This window comes from Colossoma macropomum, unplaced genomic scaffold, assembly GCF_904425465.1.
Source record: "Colossoma macropomum unplaced genomic scaffold, Colossoma_macropomum, whole genome shotgun sequence".
Taxonomy (NCBI): domain Eukaryota; kingdom Metazoa; phylum Chordata; class Actinopteri; order Characiformes; family Serrasalmidae; genus Colossoma; species Colossoma macropomum.
Window position 1 is genome coordinate 6409808 of NW_023494800.1, and position 14429 is coordinate 6424236.

At 38.4% G+C, this 14429-nt stretch overlaps 1 protein-coding gene across 1 annotated transcript; it reads right to left on the reverse strand.

Moving 5' to 3' along the window:
* Nucleotides 1-580: 580 nt before the first annotated feature.
* Nucleotides 581-13235, reverse strand: gfi1b (growth factor independent 1B transcription repressor). Its single transcript, XM_036588641.1, has 7 exons — nt 13122-13235; nt 12281-12384; nt 9706-9891; nt 9291-9520; nt 7298-7435; nt 4775-4940; nt 581-1204 (listed from the first exon to the last, which is right to left on the reverse strand). Exons 2-7 carry the CDS (start codon nt 12375-12377, stop codon nt 1026-1028), a joined length of 996 nt encoding a protein of 331 aa, XP_036444534.1. The 5' UTR covers nt 12378-12384; nt 13122-13235; the 3' UTR covers nt 581-1025.
* Nucleotides 13236-14429: the final 1194 nt, after the last annotated feature.

Genomic DNA, 14429 nt, shown 5'->3' on the forward strand with positions numbered 1-14429 from the left:
TTTTACACATGCCACAGATCATGGTAGCATGCTTAATTGTATGTCTTACTCATTTTTTCAGGTTTCCTTTAATTTGTCACCCATTTGTACATTTAGTATTACAGCCCTCAAGGACACGTAAAGGGGAATTCCACCCATTTTTCCAAATTTCTGCATAATTAAATGGTTACGATGTAAACGAAGTCCTTCATGGTGGTTTTATGTGAAATGCTACATTATAGAATCAACACTGTTCACACTGGTGGTGATAGGAACCAGACGTCTGGGGAGTTTGATGCCTCTTAAAGCTCCCTCAGAGAAAGTTATTACATGAAACGTTTATGAACACTGCCTGATGTTTTGAGCAGGTTTTGGACTAGCAAATGTTATTTTAAATACAGTCAGAATGGAGGGGTACGTGTGGGATGTTGTGAGACAAAATAATCCCTAAATACATTTTTCGTTTTATTTTTTATAATCAACATTTTGTATAAAAACTCAGAAGAATAGTAAATAAAATGGCTATGTTGGTGACATTGAGACCCCATGGTTCCCATCACCACCACTGTAAAGAAATCCAAGCTGGTAAGTTTCTCTACAATATCACATCAAACCACTCTTACTTTGTTTACATCTCAATGGCTGAATTATGCAGATAATTGGAAATTCCCCTTTAAAAAAAAATGACCACAACTAAATATATCCAACTGAGATGTTGAACAAATAACTGAGCTACTCATTCATGATATTAGTTAGATGGGCTGAAAATGTGCGATAATATAGAAATGATTCAGAAAGTTGTTTATACGTTTCTTTTGTACCTGGCATGAATTCCAAAATGATGCAGTAATTAGCCCATGTTCGTCACCATCAGTACAACTGTGCTGTGGCCTTCTGAAGAGCAGAAATGAGTCTCGGGTGCGTTTATAAATGCTCGCACATTAGTTTGTAGAATGCAGTCTTCATCCCATGTGCTGTGTTTCAGCCCTGCCAGCACGAAAGGACTTTCTCGATGACTGGTCAGCAATTCTCTGTCCGGCCTGCCATCATTTCAGGCTGTGCTGGCTCTCATGGTGTCTACGGAGGTCCACCTTCCTCTGGAAGCCCTTGGAGCAGATCTCGCAGCCAAAGGGCTTGAAGCCCGTGTGCTTGCGGCTGTGAGTGATGAGGTTGGAGCTCTGGCTGAACGCTTTGCCGCACACCTGGCATTTGTGCGGTTTCTCACCTGTCGCAGACCAACAACAAAGCAGAATTAAAACAGAGAGAAAAGTGCATGTAGCAACAGACACACATGATTAAACCTATGAAGAGAAAAGTGTTGATGCTGCACTCATAACTTGTTCATGCCACCTCAGCTGTTTGAAATCGGAAAAAAATTGGACGGTTAGGGTTCACTAGCATTTATTTGCCTAGAGAATGCACATAAAAGGTTCTTAAAAAGCGTTTCCACTAGAATTAAAAAGAGGTTTGGTTAGTTTTTCGTTTATTTTAATGTTTTTCACAGTAGTTCCCTCTATTTTTGCGCTATGCATTCTTTTTTATTCAATATCGCTGACTGTATATATACGGTATATATATTTTAAGAGACGTTTGTATGATTTACAAAACTGGAAGCGAACTAGATTTTTGTCTGAACAAACAAATCATTCATTTTCTAAGCCGCTTATCCTCCTGGGTCGTGATGGGTGCCAGACCCTATCCCAGCGTTCATTTGGCAGAAGGCAGAAAACACCCTGGACAGACACACAGACGTATCGCTGTTGTCAGAAGAAAACCTTGTATCTCCATTTTTGTCGTTTTTCAGTTTTTGACAGAATTTGAAAATACCTGTTACCCTTTAATTTATCTGTAAATTTCTTGATGAACGGACTAAAAGAAATTACCCAAAATTACTTGGAAAAATCTCTGGTTCCATTGACTTACATTAAATGTAAAGAAGGCTTTTACCTTCTCCTGTAAAGTGACCATTTTGGAGAGGTTTTCTTCTGACAACAGCGATATAGAATCACACCTAGGGGTTATTTAGCATCTCAGATTTGCTTGACTGCATGTCTTTGGACTGTGGGAGGAAACCCACACAGACACGGGAGAACATGCACACAGAAAAGACTCTGGTTGCCCGGCCGGAGAATCGAACCCAGGCCTTTGTTGCTGTGAGGTGACAGCACAATGGGACTGTCTGATATGAAGAAAGTTGCAGTTGTGTTGTCCATTTTTTCTCAGCATGGCTGTTTTTGTGGAGAGGTGTGATTTGTTTTCACAGCAGGAAGTTCTCACTCCTCTCCTTTCGCCCCTCATTGCTTGCTAGCAGCTCAACACAGAGTCACAACTATAGGTGGGCGATATGGCAAAGATGTAATATCACAATACTTCAAGAAGTTTTCACACTACAAATTGTGTCACAATATATATATTTTCTGATATCTGATAAACTGAAAAAGATAAAATAATGCCACTTTAAAAACATACTATCAAAAATATGAATATAGTAAATTGTAGTCAGCTTTTTACACACTGCTCAACCCTAAATCCAATAAAACAGACTAATTGTGCTCTCCTTGTAGTGAAACATGCAAGTGGGTTGTTTCCTTAAGTACTAAGAATATCCACAATATGCTCAGAAAAGCATATTGAGATGTAATATATCACAATAATAATAAATAATGCCATATTGCCCAGCCCTAGTCTCAGTGTCCTAGTTAATCTGAAAATATTTCATTTATTATATTACCCAGATAGCAAGCATATATCGGTCTGCTGGCTAGATTATTTGGGCTCCCCTAAGACTTTATGCAAGGCCTAACTGCGTCCTCAGGCAGTTTTAAATGCACATTTTAAAACATATACTAAGACAAACATTATGAACAATTTAAAAAAACACACTAGGTCTAATATTTAATGATTTAGTTGAAAATGATGCAAACTAGATTTGTATAGATTCGTTGTTGCGAACTCATTTGTATAATGAACTGGCTGCTCTGAGGCAGCGGCTCACCCTCTCATTAAACTGATGAACGGCTGAGAGAAGCCGCGCGCCGTTCTAACAGGTGCTCCAGGTGAAGACAGTCAACGGACAGATACAGAAACTCGTCTGACACTGTGAGATTAATATCTCCTTGCCAGTCAGCTTACTTCAAAAGGGTAGCTTTGTTTAGTGTCTTTCAATGTTTATAGTGAAGATTTATATCAGCTCCTAAACCCTCAAATTCAGCAGAGCACAGTACTTCAGATTTAAACAAAATAAAGGATCCTCACAGCAGCGACGCTACCAAAGAGAATCCTCAAGAGGAAAATAATTATTTTTAAAAGGAGAGAAAGTGAGAAATAAATGTATCGTGATTTCAAAATTCATGACTAATCTTGAAATCGGTGTATTTAAAAATGACAGCAAAGACGTGAAAATGAATGTGCATACAAATAGAGTTATGTTAGTGTCGCATGTACTTTCATTTTAGCTTCTTTGATATCATTTTTGACTATATTCAAGATTAGTCATGAATCTTTAACTAAATGTTTAGTGTATTTCTGAATGTAACTTTCTGACATTATTTTAAAATATTACTCTTAAAGGTATTTACTTAAATCACTTTACAATAATAAGTTACCCTTTATTAGTCCCACAATGGGGAAATTCACCTCCACATTTAACCCATCCGTGCAGTGAAACTCCACATACACACTAGTGAACACACATACACTAGGGGGCAGTGATCGCACTTGCTCGGAGCGGTGGGCAGCCCTATCCATGGCGCCTGGGTAGCAGTTGGGGGTTAGGTGCCTCGCTCAAGAGCACTTCAGTCACATACTATCAGCTCTAAGGATCGAACCGGCGACCTTAAGGTCACAGGGCTGGTTCCCTAACCTCCAGCCCATGACTGCCCCAAAGGAGAGATAAATAAAAATAAGTAAATTGGATTGTGTACACAAAATGAAAGGTGAAAGGTTTTTTTCTAAAAATCTGCTTAATTACTAGTGGACCACCTGGAAAACGATCGTCAGTGGACCACCAGTGGCCCCCTATCTTCTTGCTATGTGGGTAATTAAAATATCTGAGTTGATTTCCATTCCACTGGCAGAATGCCCACGAGGCAAAAAGAGGTTAAACATGGATGCAGGCTGTAACAATTCACCATCAAAATTACACGACAGCACACAGTTTGATCAAAAATCCTGCACAAAATGACTTGAACTTTCAATTCTTTCAATTATTTCATATATTGAAAGTGTATTTAGAGATATCATCCAGAAATCATACAACATGCACAAATAAAAACTTAGTCTGTTTGAAATACTCAAAAATACATTACTTCTTAATGAGGCTGCCATGTTGAAGTGACGTCATGGAACCACAACTCTGACTTTCCAAGAGGAAATTATGAGTTGGAGAGATGTTCAAGTGGGTTTCTCTCACTTGGAAGTCAGAAACGTCCCAGTGTCAATGTGGTCATGAACGCAGCATGAACTGAACTTCTAAGCAGGTCCGAATGAGACTGTAAAATCTTTGCTTAAAATCGACGCGACAGATTTGCATGCTCTCCAGATTTGTACAGTTTCATTGGGAGCGTTCTAGTCTGCTGTGACAGGCCTGTGGAGGAAGCTTTCACAGAGTCCTCAGCAAAACAGGGAAATCAGATATGCAAATCAGCTGCGCTGTTTAATTTTCATCTCTTGATTTATCTGCAGGTATATCGCTCTTGGAAACAGCACGGGGAAAACAAAGCAGTTTTGCTATCAAAGTTTCAGAGCTGTCCAGGATTGATGCGAGTCGCACGGCCTGTTTGCTCGCTCTGCTCACCTGTGTGGATGTAGGTGTGCTTCTTCATGTCCGATTTCTGGTGGAATCTCTTGCCGCAGTACTGGCAGGGGTATGGACGAGTGTCTGAATGGATCAGCAGGTGTGTGGACAGCGTGGAGGAGCGCTTGAATGTCTTCCCACACATCTTACACTCGAAACTTTTCTCCTTTTCATGCACACAAAAACATGTGTTGACTTCAAGCCAATCATGGCAAAGAAATACTTTAAAATACTATATTTTAAAACTATAACAATCAGTTTGCTGTGTTCAAACTTGGCTTTATTTAGTTTTTTGTAATCAAATTTTATTTTAGTTTTTTAGAGAAACACATACACAAAATGACAATCAACAAACATTTTTATACTACCCCTTTTACCCTCCACCCACACTCTCACTGGGGCAGGACCCTCAAGGGTACATCTCAGTACCTTTAGTCAGGGAACATAACTGTACTATAATCCACTGAAATCATATTTTCTAATTTGCATTGACTCCACACACCCCGTCTCGTCTCCAGGCTTTTTATTAGGTTATGATAGGTACAAATACGAACTTTTCACCTGAAAAAACGTATTTAAGGTGCACAATTGGACCTTAAAACCACTGTTGTACCTTTAATTTCTTCAATTCCATTCAGCCACATCCTCATTGTAGCTGGATTTACTCTATTAGCTCTAGCTGAAGATAATTGTAAATAAAGAATATCCAAGAAAGTTTGCAACCAGTGTGTAATTGTGAGAGAATGAGGTGGAAGCCAGCACTGAATCAAACTAAGCTTTATGAAGCAAACTACTCCATTTGTCATACACAATATAAGTTAATTCGTCTGCTTTCTTGCTAGTTAGCAAGCTAAGGCAATAAGAAAGCCAGTGCACCACCATATTATACCATATTCACATAGACAAACAAACCGACAATTATCCAAATTTTGTCAACTTCCCTCACCATTTCCCCTCAGGGGAATCCCTAATGCAGTGTTAAAGGCCGTTCCTTTACTTTATTAGCTCAAGTTAAGTTTATTAGATGAGCCCTTGGAGAGGGATTGAGTAAACACAAGAGCTCATTTCAGCAGAAGAACTTGTCCAGAAATGATTGACACATTTCCCTTTTTGAATGGTGGCCAGAGCTGTTTATAAGCATTAAGCAATAAAATACTTTAAAATACTGCAAACATTTGATTTTCTATGTTTAAACTGGGATTTATGTACCAAAGTACTCAATCTGTTTTGCATCACTGCTGATACAACTTTATTCTGCCAGGTTGCTGGTTAGAAAAAAACGGCACAGGCCAGTATGCCGGTCTAAGCTGGTCTTTGCTGGTTTATGCTGGTCTAATGCTTGTCTGGTGCTGGTTTAGCTGCTAACCCAGCCTACTAGCATCCAAAACACAACATATGCCGTTTTTTGATCTGATCTTTTTGTTGTTGCTAGCTGCCTGGTTTATGCTGGTCTAGTGCTTGTCTGGTGAGCAGCTAAACCAGCACCAGACAAGCACTAGACCAGCATAAACCAGGCAGGTCGCACAGCTAGCAACAACAAAAAGCTTATTGCTTATAAAACAGTTATTTCGAAAATGTATGTACGTTGTGTTCAGACTTCCCAAAAAAACATTCTGTATTAGCCTACAACATTTCCACACCTCGCTAAAGGACCAGATTTAGCGTAGTATCAGAACACTGAAGCTAACCTAGCTAACAGCGTGTTCTGATTGAAAAATCCACTGATCTGTGTCTCCTCCTGACTTTGTCCTATGAATGGTCACTTGTGTAACATAGGGAGCCATTTCAATGCTATTTTAACAGGCCCTTGCCAGCCTTGACTCACCACCTGGATGTGCCAGTTAGCCTCAGTAAGCTAACTAGCCATGCAAACTGTGTAATGCAAAGTTTTAACACAGTGAACACACATTTTGTGAATAATTGCTTTATCTGCCATGCTGAACAAAACTGGTTGATTAGCATACTAGCTTCTAAAACACAACATATGCTGGTTTTGCTAGTGGTCAGCCTATAGCTGCCATAGCTGTTGACCAGCATACCAGCAACCAAAACACGACCTATGCTGGTTTTGCTGGTGACCAGGCAGGCTGACCTATGCTGGTTGTTTTAGAAAGGTGGCTATAAGCTTTAATTTATTTATGTATTGACTATTTTTGTTCATGTTAGCTGTATAGCCTCTAACTTGCTAGCTAGCAGCTAGTTAAGTAAAGTAGACGTTTTATCAGTGGTCATGTTTAACAGATGGAGTGGTTTGTTACCCAAATCCCAGTGTGAACACAACAAATTGAACGCTATGATTTTGCAATATTACACATTATAAAGTATTTTATTGCTAATTGGGTTTGAAAAGAGTTTGAAAATGTTTGAAACATGCGAAATGTGTTGAAGTTGGTGAGCATGTGTTAAAAACATATTGAAACAGGGCCTAGGATTGCTTTTGGTGGCCCGTGCGTGAATGCTTAACATGACCTGAAAGTCTTTTTGTGAAAGATGGAAAATCACCAGTTATTGTCGAGTTGTTACCTGAGAGTGGACGTTCATGTGTTGCTCTAAGCTGACTGCGTGGCCGAAGGTCTTTCTGCAAATGCTACATCCGAAGGGTCGTGTGCCACTGTGAGAACGTCTCACGTGGACTTCCAGGCCATGAGGAGTGGAGAACACCTGGAAAAGACCAGAAGAGCAGGTATTAATGTGTAAATATTCTCATTTCTATCTATCCCCTAACATCAACGATTAGACACTGCACACGGATGGTTCTCAGATTACCTATTACCCAAAAACATAAGCAGTACACTTTTTTCACATCAGCTCTGAACCTGATGCTTCAAAAGAGATTTGCATCTGATTGTTACCTGAGATGGAATCATTATGGAGTTATGAAATAACTGAAGTTTGGGTGGAGACCATGCTTGAAGTTCCTCCACCTTCCAAGCTGATATCTCATAAATTTCCATCGCTACCTCTTAGTCCTACATCTGTTCTTCAACAGCGTATCCAGCCTTCTGTCTTAAACCTTTATCACAGTGGCCATCAAAGGCCATTTCCCCTTGGAGGTCCCTCAGTTGCTATACATATTTTTCTTCAATAATGTAGATGGGATATATTTGTTTGATAATGTGTGTTTTCCTGTACCGGAACTGGATTTTGGCCTTCATTGGTGAGCAAGTTAACATTTATAAAAGTGTTTTGTATTGTGTTTAAACTGTATTTTTTATTGTACATGATTTTTTGATATGAAGAGAGCTGCAGTTGTGCTGTCTATTTCACACAGATATGCTTTTAGAGATATGTGAAAGCAGAGGGTTCTCACCCCTCATTGCTCACTAGCAGCTCATTTTCATTCTGAATGGCTGGTACCTTGTCAAGTTAAAAGATCTTAAATCTAGTCAAAATATCTAATATTTCCCATTTTGAGACGGTTGCACACTTATTATAAGATTATTTACTTTATTTCTAGACACTGAGTGCGTTTACGTGCACTTAATAATACGATAAATGCAGAAAATCAGATTTTTTCTGTAATCCGATTAGCGCGTTTATATGCACTTAGGTAATCAGATCATGGGAAAACTCCGGGTTTACATGAGTCAGGCAGTAATCCGATTTCTGTTTTGCAACCAGCCAATAAACTCACAGAAGAAGAAACTCAAACTTCAAGCCGCAGCTTTTTTTTTAAAACATCACGCCACTTTACCTGAGAATATGAACATACATCATCTAGAAGATGAAAATTATTTAAATCATTTATTTTGTAGTTGGTTTCAGCGTCACTTCAAAAGTGTTTTGCTGCGTCTCACGACAACACCACATGCTTATTTCCTGTACCGCTGTCTGTTCTCGGGCCTGCACAGACTGAGAAATCCGAAAGAAATCAGAGTAAGGGTTTACGTGCACTGAGAAATCAGATTACTGAGCTAAAATCCGGCTCTCTTTATCAGATTTCTTAATCGGATTTCTAGATCAGAGTATGGTGTTTACATGACCATTTGGATAATCGGATAACTGCAGAAATCCGATTGTGATCGGATTATCGAGTGCATGTAAATGCATTCGCTGTTTACTTGTTTTAGGTAATTTCATTAAGTAAAATGATCTCACTGTACTGGTAGATAATTTTGCTAGTTTCAAGCACATTTCATAAAACAAGCAAAATGATCTGTCAATATAGTGAGATAATTTTACTTAATAAAATTACCTAATGCAGGACTGGTGCAGGAGCTGGGAAGATCACAAGTAAACAATGTCTAGATAATAAGGTAAGTTATCTTAAATTATGCTTACAACAATCTTAACAGGAGAAACATTCGATTTATCGACTATATTTAAAAAAATTGTACTTGACAAGATACCAGTTTTTGCTGTGTAGGGTTCCTGTGTAGGCAACAGCAGAACCTGCCCAGAACTCTAGCTGAAGTTCTCAAGGTTCTCTCCCCTCCTACAGTCATACAATCTCTTGTCATACTACGATCATATGCTGAAGGTGTGGCCATAACTTGCAAACTAATGTTCTACTCACCTTGTCGCAGGTGATGCAGTGGTAGGTGTTGGAGGTAGGGGAGTAGTGTGTGCTGCAGTCCAGTGGTTGTGAGGCTTCTGGGCTTTGCTTTAGGTGGGACCCATAGAGGTTATTAGCATGCTGGAGGAGGGAGGAGTGGAAGCCCATCTGTCTGAAATCAAATGGGGAGGAAAGATGCTCCCACCCATAAGCTGGCTTATAGTAGGGTGCGAATTCTGCCATCTGAGGCTCTGCGGGAGGAGAAAGAAGACAGCTTTGTGTTTGTTGACACAATTTTGACTGTTTGACAAAGGCGGCTACCTGTGTGTGTTAAAAGCAGCATCCATACTGTTTTTTCTAACGTGCCTGAAAGATTTACAAAGCTCAGATCACACAGGAGATGAATGCATTTCAGATGACTGCTAAGTTCACTTACCAGGCATGTAGTAAGGCCGGCTGGCCGTGACCGACGGCTCAGGCCGAGGCAAGATCGGACGCTCGGGCTCATCTTCACCCTTAATATAAGCGTAAGGGTCTGTGTGGGAGGGTTCAGCGAGAGGACCTAACTGCAAGCTCCCGGGAGATTCTGGCTCCTTTGCCTCGGATGGGACTGGTGCAGGAGCTGGGAAGATCACATATAGAGCTCAACACAGTTAAACAGAGATTTCTGAAGTAAACTGCCTCAAACCAACCACTCGTTCCCTGTGTACTGTCTATGGAATGAAGCTGAGTGGTCTGACTCGGTCATAAATGTAATAGAGTTACTGCAATATTAGAACACTCAGCAATGCTTGGAAAGCAATGAGCTTGTACATAAATTAATTACCCACTGGACAGCAGCAGTGAGCTAACTGCTACTTGACTGAGAAACAACTGACCAACGAACAAAGTCTGACAGTATATTACATAACACAGTCAAGTATTAGTATAAACTAATAAATTACTTGTATGCATATATTAGTATTCATAGAAATATTAGTATAAACTTAGGATAATGAAATATTTTAAAAGTAATTAAATATTTAAAATGTATATATATATATATATATATATATATATATATATCGCTGCTGTTGGAAGAAAACTCTTTATCTCCATTTTTGTTTTTCAGTTTTTGACATAATCTGAAAAAGCCTGTTGCTCTTTACATTATATGTAAATTTCATGAAGAACGGACCAAAAGAAACGACCCAAAATTACTTGGAAAAAAAGTCTGGTTCCATTGACTTACATTAAAAGTAAAGAAGGTTTTTTCTGAGGTTTTGTTCTGACAACAGAGATATATATTGCTGCTGTCAGAACAAAACCTCGTATCTCCAAAATGGTAACTTTACAGGAAAAGGAAAAAACATACTTTACTATTAATGTAAGTCAATGGAACCAGATTTTTTTCCAAGTAATTTTGGGTTGTTTCTTTTGGTCCATTCAGAATGAAATTTACACACAATTTAAAGGACAACAGGTATTTTCAGATTATGTCAAAAACTGAAAAACAACAAAAATGGAGATTTGAGGTTTATATATATATAAACCTCAAATCTCCATTTTTGTTGTTTTATTATTATATATATAATATATAATTGTTTTTTATTTTATATATATATATATATATATATATAGAGAGAGAGAGAGAGAGAGAGAGAGAGAGAGAGAGAGAGAGAGAGCTGGTCCCTACAATGCAAATATTACATTTTGAGGTGAAGACGTCTTAAGGTGAGGGTCAGGGTTTAGGGTTAGGGTCAGGGTTTAGGCTAGTAGTAGTTGTGGTTAAGGTTTGAGGAAATTAATGGAAGTTTATGTAATGTCCCCACAACTCACAGAAATGAACATGTGTGTGTGCAAAACTTTGGGCACTCACTGATCAAATCACATTTTGTTGGTTTTCTAAGTGAGAACACAAAGAACACACTTCTGCAATTTTATACACATTTACTGTATAATTGCTGAATTAAACATAGTGGGAAAAAATGAAACACAAAATGTGGCCTGTGCAAAAGTCACATTTTATATTTTTTTTCTGATGCAGGTATATGGTTACTGTTGGGACAAAACCTTTTATCTCCATTTTTTGTTGTTCTTTTTTTTCTTTTTTTTTTATTTTAAATCCAAAATTCCATTAACCTTAGTTTAAAGTTAGGAAGGTTTTGTCCTTCTCCGTGTATTTCTCTCTGCATTTGTTCCACATGACTCAGTGTAACGATAACATGTATATGAAGACGATGACGAGGCTTTCTATTTGCACGGCAGTTCCAGTTACAAGTGCTTTTTTATTTCCCACCCGTATTCAGTCAGTATCAGCTAGTGATACAGCGTCCCACGGTAAGATTGGCTAATCGCCCAAACTCCTAAGCCAGTCCTAGCGCAGGATGCACAACTGACCAATCCCAGCACAGGGGGCGGGGTTTGTCTGGAACTTCGCCAGTCCGAGTAACCCAAACCGCTAGAGAAGTTAAAGGGGAACTCCACCGGTTTTTTTAAATTCTCGCATAATTAAACCGTTACGATGTAAACAAAGTCACTCAGGGTGGTCTGGTGTGAAATGCTGCGAACTTCATGTTCCACTGTTTCACCATTAATATTATCATTACATAAAAACTCAGACTCGTGTAGGTTCACTGGTGCTTTTTGATAGTGAATAAAATGGCTAGATTCGTGTCGTAGACACTGCGACTGCGGTTCTAATCTCCGCCACTGAGTTACAATGAACCATTTCTCATCAAACCACTCTAAACAGAATTCTTTACGTGTCAAACGTTTAAAAAAATGGAAATTAGGCGGAATTCTTCAGTGACAGCGCAGCTTGGGTCACGAAAACTTTAGTTTTAAAACTTTAATGCGCGTTTGAGCCATTTTTGACGCACGAGAGGCGCATTAATGAGGAAAACAGGTAAACTTCACTAGAAGTGAGATTGAAGAGCTGATCACGAATTTCAGCAGTAATGAAAAACAGATGAGCGCACAAATGATTACATTATGAAAAAGATAATACATGGATAATAAAGATCACTTACGTGTGATGTGTCCGAGCCCGTTCTGGTCACTCTCGAGGAACCGGGCCGCACTGTGTGAGGGGCACTTTTTGCTTTTGACCAAAAATGATCGAGGCATGATGGAGCTGGAGGGAAACAGGCAGCTCTGTTAGTCCTAAATATGTGTGTATGTATATATATATATATATATATATATATATATATATATATATATATATATATATATATATATATAAAATTAAGTCTCTCTGCACATAAATCAGCTGAGAGCTGTATGTTTGTATGTATGTATGTATGTAACGACTTATTGATTTCATACACTCTTGCCAAAGAAAAAGGTTCCATATAGTACTCAAAAGGGTTCTTTGACTCGTATTAATAGTGGAACCCTTTTAGGTCCTACATAGACCATTATTAAAAGAAAGGATTCTTTTAAGAACCACATATAATTGTTTTCATCATAGAGAAGAACCATTTGGCCATGCAAAGAACCATTCCAATGGTTCTTTAAGGGTTTACGGTTCTACATAGATCCATTGCCTTTAATGAAGAACGATCAGAACACCATTAACGAGGAGGATGACAGTCCTTTATAACTAAAAGCCTGAACTCCGGCTATTAACGTTCCTTGAAATCACTAAAATCACATCAAAATGCTTAAGAAGTGCTGAACTGTAGTCTGACACTCTGCAGCTCATCTGCCGTCTTTGCTCTTCTGTTTATTCTGATTTTCTGATTTCACGTCATAGCCTAGAAAACTGCAGGCAGTAATATTAATATAATAAAACCACCTTAAGTGCGAATGTTTTCATGAATTCATGAACTTTTCTAAACGAAACCAGCTTTAAAACCTTTCACTCACCTGTAATCTCGCCCTGCTTCTCCTCAGGATGTTAAAAACTCCAAATCCTTCAGACTCAGAGGCGCAAGCCCTGCATCTCTGCGCGCGGCCGCTCCTCTTGAGCTCCCTCCCTGATTTACAATCAGATAAACTTCTTTTTTTTCTGCGGTGGAATCTGACTGCGCTTTCAGCCAATGAGCGCCTCAGACACAGGTGCACATTTGCCTAAGACTGCTTAGGAGTTAAGGATGCTGGAAAATATTATTATTATTATTATTATTATTATTATTATTATTATTCGTTTATTTATAATTACAGTAACTTTGAAATAATTAAAACTTGCAAAGTTTCTTCCACCGTGCACAAAATGTGACACTTCTTAATTATAATGGATTTTTCGGTTTATATTTCCTCTCAGTTATACATATTGTTATATAATATTATATATTATGTGTTATTATTGTTATGTTTCCTATATTTAGAGCCTCCTCATCGCTGTTTAATGTAGTGTCGTGAGTTGGCGACAGTCTCTCCAGACAAAACACACACACACACACACACACACACACACACACACACACACACACACACCTCTTAAACACATACACCAAACCTGACCTGCTAGAGTCCAAGAGGTGTAACAGGGCTAGTTTCATTTTTTATTTGCCAGCTGTCTGCAGTGGGCACAGTTATACTGAGCTAAAAGTCCTTAAATTAAGCTAAATAAATTAAATAAGTGAATTAATTGCCTTGGAGACGAACACATGCTTCTACTAAACTGTGAGCAAATAATGAAACAATGAAATGAACAAATAAATAGGCTGAATAAATACTAATTCAATGAAAAGGCCATTTGTAATTCAGTTTAGTCTACACAAATGCAGTAAAATGCTACGTTGTGTGTAAACGATTTTTTTGCTTGCTTTGTGTTTAACTGTATATATATATATATATATATATATATATATATATATATATATATATATACCTGTATATATAATAAAAAATATATAATAATATATAATAAAAGCGCAGACTTTAAGCAGCAATAATGAAACACAGACGCTGTACAGACGCGCTCAGAGCTTAAAGGCTATGTGTCGCCCCCTTGTGGATGACTAGTGCACCTAACGGCCAAGTCGCTCAAATTTGGATTGGATCTTGATTTTAACCCTTGTGGGGTGTTCAGGTCTGTGGGACCCATTTTCATGTTTACCAAAAGATAAATAATGCGATTTATTATTATTTCAACCTCAGATTTTTGGTCTTTGCTCATTTTCTGTGAAGATCATATAAAATAACCAATTTTCAGTGTCTTCACTCTGTTCA